The following is a 7,079-nucleotide window of genomic DNA, read 5'->3' as shown; positions in this document are numbered from 1 at the left end:
AAGTAAGAACATGGCTAAAAAGACACCTTAAAGGTGAATGAAAAGTCTAAAAATGCTCATACAATTAAGCTATTTAAAGCCATTGAGTAGGTGTGAAGGAATCAATCCACATTTCATCACATGATGATTCATGGACCATTGCCAATGGTCAAGGCATCTTATTAATCACAAAGACTAGTCACTATTTTTCATCACCTATAGGACATTACATCAAAGGTGGCCACATTGGAAATACTGCAAAATGTTTTTTCATCACCTAATCAAAGGTGGCCATTAGAAAGGTTACAGGATGTTTGTAGAGGTGATTGCATGTTCTTATTAATCATAATATGTGCTACAAAATGTAATCCTCAATTTGTTCAAGAAACTTTCTGTAACTTCTTCAATGCATTGTGATTCATCCATAATGTGAAAAATATGTGTGAAATTGGCATCCTCTTTTATGCTTTCAATATTTTGGTTGGACCAATTTTCATTTTTTTATGTGTTCTACATTTTGTTTTGTTTTTTTCCAAGTTTATTATAAAAGGACATTCTTTCACCATTGCCTCACTTTTTCTCCCAATGGCATTGAAACATATGGAGTTGCTCCTATATTGTTTCTTTGATTCCATGCATATCTTTTAAGATTTCATGTTCTTCTAAGTACGTGAAATCTGAAAAAGTTTCTAGATTTTATGTCAAATAATTTGTGCTTTTAAGTTGTGTTTGAGTTCATTTATTGAATATTCACAAATTTACCTCAATATGATTGTGTATAATAATTACTTTTCCAAGAACTTTTACAACATCAGTTGGCTAACATGAATTAATATTTATTAGGTACGACTTTTCCCATGTGAAATTATTAATTATTTTTGCTTACAAATTAACTTTTCCACAAACTTTCATCTATTGGTAATGTGAATAAAAATGCTCTACCTTATGTTTTTAACCATTTGGATTTCTTTGATGTTATTGACGATCAAAATTTCAAAAAATGGGCATGATTGCCGTCAAAGATCAAGCATGGTAATGGTCTAGGCATGAAAAAATAGGGGGGAGCATGCATGCCCTATCTCTATTGTCAGTGGACCTATTCATGAAGGTACCTTCACGAACAACGAAAACATGGCATGCATCCACCCCCAATTTTTTGTTCGTGGACGATTGTGAATCAAGGCTAGGCTTGATTTTTGTCATGAATCACGCCCATTTTTTGGACATTCTGGCCTACATGATTTATGGTTAAAAAGAAGCTACTTCTTGTGGGGCAGAGGTTACGTTTGAACGAGTGTGAACACATACACACGTATATACACATAGGCTTGATTTTTGACGGGCACCATTGCCCTTCAAAATTGACGGTTTTGGTAAAATATAGAAAGTTTTTTTAAAATTTAAGTGATTTTTTTGACGAGCATTTTAAAAATGTGCAAGTATTTTACGACCAAAATGCTAAAAAAACGAGCGTGACACCTATCAAAAAGGCAACTATGTATAGACGCCTCTTTTGACAACTATGTATACACGCCCCTGCCCCCACCTCCACCTCCCCTTGGCATATGAAAGCTAGCCTAGTGTGTCCCCTCGTTAAGGGTCCTCGTATTCCCTCTAGGCTGTAGGTGGCAGAACCCCCCCACCCCCACCACCACTTTTGTTTCTGTCTCTCTCTCTCTCACTCTCATTGTGAAGGTCCACCAAATGCCTTTTCTATTGCAGGTGGAGTTATCTCTCTCATCCCTTCATTTACTACAAGGGTATTGTTCAGGGGCATACATACCCCCATTCAATAGGAATGGAATTGTGGCGTTTTCCAAAGCTCTCTCTTTCTTCTTATTCTTGCACCAACTACTGTTACACTCTGCAGTAAAATATAACACACACTAGAATAGGGCACCACCTCTAGCACAGACTACACTCCTCCACTGCAGTGAAGGCTTTTCTCGAAAAGAATAGCTTCAATTTTGACAGCCCACATATCGCTTCGGGATTGCATTATTGTTCAGATACTTCTCTTTTCTTTTTCTATATTTCTTTTTTTGGGGTGTGCATCCCCCTCCCCTCCCTTCTCTGATCCTCTTCTTCGCACCACTCCTTACCATGCAAGACACCTCCTCTTCTTCCAGGCGAGGCAACCCAGCTGCTGCCACCATATCCTCCACCAATAGGTCCGCAGCTCGATCCTCGGCCACCACCACATCTCCTTCTCCTGGCGTCAAGAGAACCCCCACCCAGAGAGGAGTCCCCAACCTGCAAGGTAAGCTTAATGGGCAGCCCATTAGAGTGGTTTCTGTCAATCCTAAGCCCACGACTGATCCGAAAGTGATGATCGCCGAAGCAAATAATGCTGATATTGATCAGAAAAGGCCCTCTAAGCCTCCAATTCATCCCAGAATGGTCACTGTTGAAGCAAAAACTGCAGGCATGAGACAGAAAACTCAATCAATCAATCCCAAAAGAATGATTAGTGAAGCAAAATATGCAGGGATGAGCCAGAAAACCCAACTTAAGGCCAGAGTTGAGCCCAAGAACGTCATCGGTGAAGCTAGACCTGCAGCTGTGAATAAGAAAGCATTGCCGAACAATAAGCAAGCTGGATTGGTTAATGAAGTGGAGAAAACCAAGGCGAAAACCACAGTAAGGGAGCATCAAAGTGGGCAAACTGTCAATAAGATAAGGAGAGAAAAGGTTGGGGTAAGAGGCAAGAGGAGAGGTTATCATGTTGCTGATCTTCAAGCAAGAAGAAAGGCCATCACCCACAGAGGGTATCCTCTTAGAAGAGACTCAAACCTTAGAAACGACCCTACAAACACCTTCCCTTTGACAAACCTGGAAGAGTATCTCAAAGAAAGGGGGCCTGGCCCTTGCACAGCACAGATTATTGAGGATTTGGATTCTCCTAATTCTCACCTTGGTCACCTGCAGAAACCCAACTTAATGATACAAAACCAGAGACTAGTCTTTGTTGGTGAGTCCCCTTCTAATCTGGTCGACATCAGCTTGAAAGATCAGCGCCTCCTTGCCAAGTTTTCTCTCCGTACATATGTTTCTGCAGATGAAGCAGATGATGACTCTCGTCAATGTCATTCTGACAGGTCAGGCTGTGGTGGTGTGTCTTTGCATTGGCCGGCCAACAGCCGGGACACCAATAACGAGAGCCTGCTGCATTATGCTGGAAGCTGTTTCTCTGTCTCGAGGAGAAGAGTTGGCAGCAGGCGAAACAGAATGGCTTACATGTACAACTCCGAGAGGTCCATGTCTTCTTTCTATTCAGACACAGAAACAGCTCCATTGATGACAGAGCCAGAGCCATTCCATGACTACAGTGATGATCTCACTGCCTCATGTGTGGAGCTGGAGAGAGACACCCCTCGTCTGGAGCTAGGCCATGAACTTACATACAGCCGGTTTAGAGAGGATTGTAGGAGTGAGGCTGCCTCCATCCAGCTGGATACATCATTTGAAAAGAAGAGGGAGACTGTCTGCAAGCACAGAAGCATAAGTCAGAAGTATCGCCCTAAGTCCTTTAAGGATCTTGTAGGACAGAGTATGGTTGCAGAGTCTCTGTCGAATGCCATACTAAGAAGTAAAATAGCCCCTGTCTATCTCTTCCATGGGCCTAGAGGTACAGGGAAGACATCTGCAGCTAAGATCTTCACTTGTGCCATGAACTGCTTGTCAATAGAGGAGCTAAGGCCTTGCAGATTGTGCAAGGAATGTGTGGCCTTTAATGCAGGTAATAACTATGATGTGAAAGAGGTCGATGCAGCAGGGAATAATGACATTGAGAGCATGAGGCTCATCCTCAAACATCTCTCTTTGCCTCCGTCCTTGTCTCGATACAAAGTTTTCATCATGGATGATTGCCACATGTTGACCCCTGAAGCATGGAATGCACTCATGAAGAGCTTGGAGGAGCCACCGGATTATGTTGTCTTCATCCTTATCACCACAAATCTAGAGCAGTTGCCTCGGGCGGCGATTTCTCAGTGTCAGAAATTCATGTTCACTAGGATCAAAGATACAGATATAGTCCTGAGACTCCGCAAGCTTGCCCAACAAGAAAAAGTGGAGATCGATTTAGATGCATTGCATTTTATTGCTAGTCAATCCGATGGTTCCTTTCGTGATGCAGAAACAATGCTTGATCAGCTGAGCCTGCTAGGAAAGAGAGTCACGTTAGCGATAGTGCGAGAGATGGTAAGGTGCTTGTTTTTCCCAAGGTTATGGAATCCTGAAAGGAACGAAACAAGGGTGGTTCATGTTTTGATGATTGCCTGTAAGGGTTGGTGTTATCAAACTCAAGGATATTACCATACTGTCAAGCTAGTGTGGTGTAGTTTCTGCCCTTGTTTACAAGGCCTCTTCTCACATTGGCATCGGTTTTTGTGCAGGTGGGGCTTATCCCTGACGATGAACTCATCAATCTGCTTGAATCGGCCTTATCCGCAGATACAGTGAGTACTGTCAACACTGTCCGGGAGTTGATGGGGTCGGGAATCGAACCCTTGGCTCTTGTGTCTCAGCTGGCTGCATTGATCACTGATATCCTTGCCGGAAGATGTAGGATTGCAAGATACTCAGCTCTGAGAGGTAAAAGTCAAATTTTCAAGTGAATTTTTGGTCTCTTTAAAGCATGCTAAAGAAAGTTACATGTTTGTTGATTTGCTCTCCCCTTTGTCACCTTCCAGTGAGAAGAGATCAGCAAGAGAGGTTACAACAAGCTCTAAGAGTTCTTTCAGATGCCGAGAAGCAGCTTCGCTCTTGCAGTGACCGAACCACTTGGTTGACAGCTGCTTTTATGCAGTTTGCCAGTAATGATTTCTTCTCTCACCCTTGTAGTTCTCGGGGTACAAGTGTTACTGAGAGTCCTGCAGTTTTCCTGGATGCAAGTGAGAAGGAGACTTTGAACTTGGACGGTGCCGGTAGAAGACGTTCCTGGGGAGGTAAAGAGAAGTGGGACTCCCATTCTCCATTGCAGCTAGAGTATGCAGCCAGAGAAGCTTTGTGTAGAACGCTAGATGGTTACAATGAGAATTTCTCTGGCCCTTTCTTGGACAACAGGATCTATCCTTGTGACCAGTCACCGCAGTCGGGCACTTCTGTTGATGAAAAGGTAGCGTGGGGATCACCAGGTGTCTCGAGAGTGGTCAATAACAGAGTCAGTACAATGAGTCCATGCACAATGGACAACATTTGGCAGAAAGTCTTGCAAGGAAGTCGGTCGAATGTGCTCAAGCAGCTTCTACAAGGGGAGGGAAGACTAGTCTCTCTTTCGGTCACAGAAGGTACCTTATGCTCCTAAGATCTCCTACTTTAATGACTTCTCTTCATTCAGTTTGCCCTAATGTTGTGTATGCATACATGCAGCTTTTGCCATTGTTCGCCTGGAGTTTAGGTCTCTTGAGCACAAAGCTTTGGCAGAGAGGGCCAAAGAAAACATTTCAAATGTATTCCAGGAAGCGCTTTTCTGCCCCGTCAAAGTAGAAATCAGCTTGTCGACTTCACAAGGGCAAAGTAACTTCACTCGCAGAGCAGGCGACCCATTTGCTCAAAAAAATCCTGAACACCACAGCAAACACATGCTTTTGGATCATGAGAATGGACCCCTAAAAGAGCAAGGGAGCACCAGAGGAGGCTCTTTCAGAAAGTCATCTACTAGTTCTTTCAGAAACATGGCACCTGTCTCTTCGAGCCCTAGATGTCATGATTTGGAACATAGGAAGTCCACACATGGGTTTGAAGCAGACAGCAGAACATACAGCAAGAGGAGTACAGACACATCTGTCCGGGACCTTCAAGTGCATAAGGGGCCAGGAGACGTGACCTTGGATGGATTGCAGCAACCCGCTTATGGTGGCCATGTAGTCGAGCATATGAAAGGAAAAGAGCAGAGGAGTTCTTTCAATGATCCAAGGTTCTCTACATCCTTGCAATGGAGTGACACGAGAGAGGATTTGGAGGAGTACAGCTCGTGAGTGTTGTTCTCAAAGATGCCCGTCTCACCTTTAAAAAAAGGATTAAGAGACATGCTTACATTACTCATGTTGGTTTTATTTTTTGTTTGGTTGATGTGCACACAGAGACTCAGAGATCGAAGAAAGATATGCACCTGGTCTTCTATGCTGGAAGGGCCGGCGAATGAAAGACGATAAGGTAGTAAAAGGTTCTGTCAAGGTGTTGTGCATGTGCACTGCATGGGGTTTGCTATAGTTTTCAATATACATGTCTGCATGTGCACCATAGTGCATCATATTGCTTCCCATCTTGTGTAGTGGCAAAGAGGTCATGTTACCAACTGTAAGAAGAGCATTATTTACTACTGGATATGCAAAAGGTTTGACACATTAGTGCATACATAGCTCTTTCAATTGTAATGACAAACCAGGATGCTTCTTTCACAGGCAAAGCATCATGCACTGAGGAGGAGGAGAGCAAGATTGTTGCTCAGGCTTGTGCCCTGTGCAAAAGAAGAGGACCAAAGTTAGGGCTTGATGGAACATTAATGGCCTTCATCGCTAGAATATCAAAGATGCTAAAAGGAAGACCATGGGGGGGGGACAGACATCAACATTTTCTTACGCTCAGCTGCTGCGCGCCAGTCAGTCGATCGAATTTTCCCTTTTTTCTGCAACCCATGTCAATATATACGGGCAATGGCTTTGCAAGCACATCCTAGCTCTGCTATGTACAATATGCAGGGACAGTAAGGCCATCTGATATATGTTTTCTTCCCATTCTATGCCTTGGTACTCTATATCTTCTTGGGGCAGCTGGAAAATTTATCCAGCATTCTTATGTACCAACTTCCTTGCATACATTCTTCATCATTCACACCCTCCTCCTTGAAAGTGTATGTCTGCAATTGAGCATAAATTATGAACGTGTGCGTGCACACACAGGAAAACTGAGATGTGCATGCACGTGTGTGTACATGCTTTATGTGCGTGCGTGGTGCCACACACAAGCACTTCTGTACATGCATGCATGTGTGTGCGTACACACTTCTTTACATGCATGTGTACGCGGTGTGCATGCACACATTTTTTTGTACATGGATGCATTCTTACACACGTGCACTTGTGCACGAATACACA

At 43.4% G+C, this 7,079-nt stretch overlaps 1 protein-coding gene across 1 annotated transcript; it reads left to right on the top strand.

Moving 5' to 3' along the window:
• Positions 1-1,701: 1,701 nt before the first annotated feature.
• LOC147617902 (uncharacterized) lies at positions 1,702-6,819 on the top strand. The gene is made up of 6 exons (XM_086776157.1): positions 1,702-4,182; positions 4,377-4,575; positions 4,674-5,270; positions 5,353-5,956; positions 6,066-6,138; positions 6,387-6,819. Exons 1-6 carry the CDS (start codon positions 2,083-2,085, stop codon positions 6,468-6,470), a joined length of 3,657 nt encoding a protein of 1,218 aa, XP_086632283.1. The 5' UTR covers positions 1,702-2,082; the 3' UTR covers positions 6,471-6,819.
• The last annotated feature ends 260 nt before the right edge of the window (positions 6,820-7,079 follow it).

Source organism: Cibotium barometz, chromosome 36 (assembly GCF_041138505.1).
Source record: "Cibotium barometz isolate CiBa-2024 chromosome 36, ASM4113850v1, whole genome shotgun sequence".
Lineage (NCBI taxonomy): Eukaryota > Viridiplantae > Streptophyta > Polypodiopsida > Cyatheales > Cibotiaceae > Cibotium > Cibotium barometz.
This window is presented reverse-complemented; position numbering and strand designations above follow the sequence as displayed.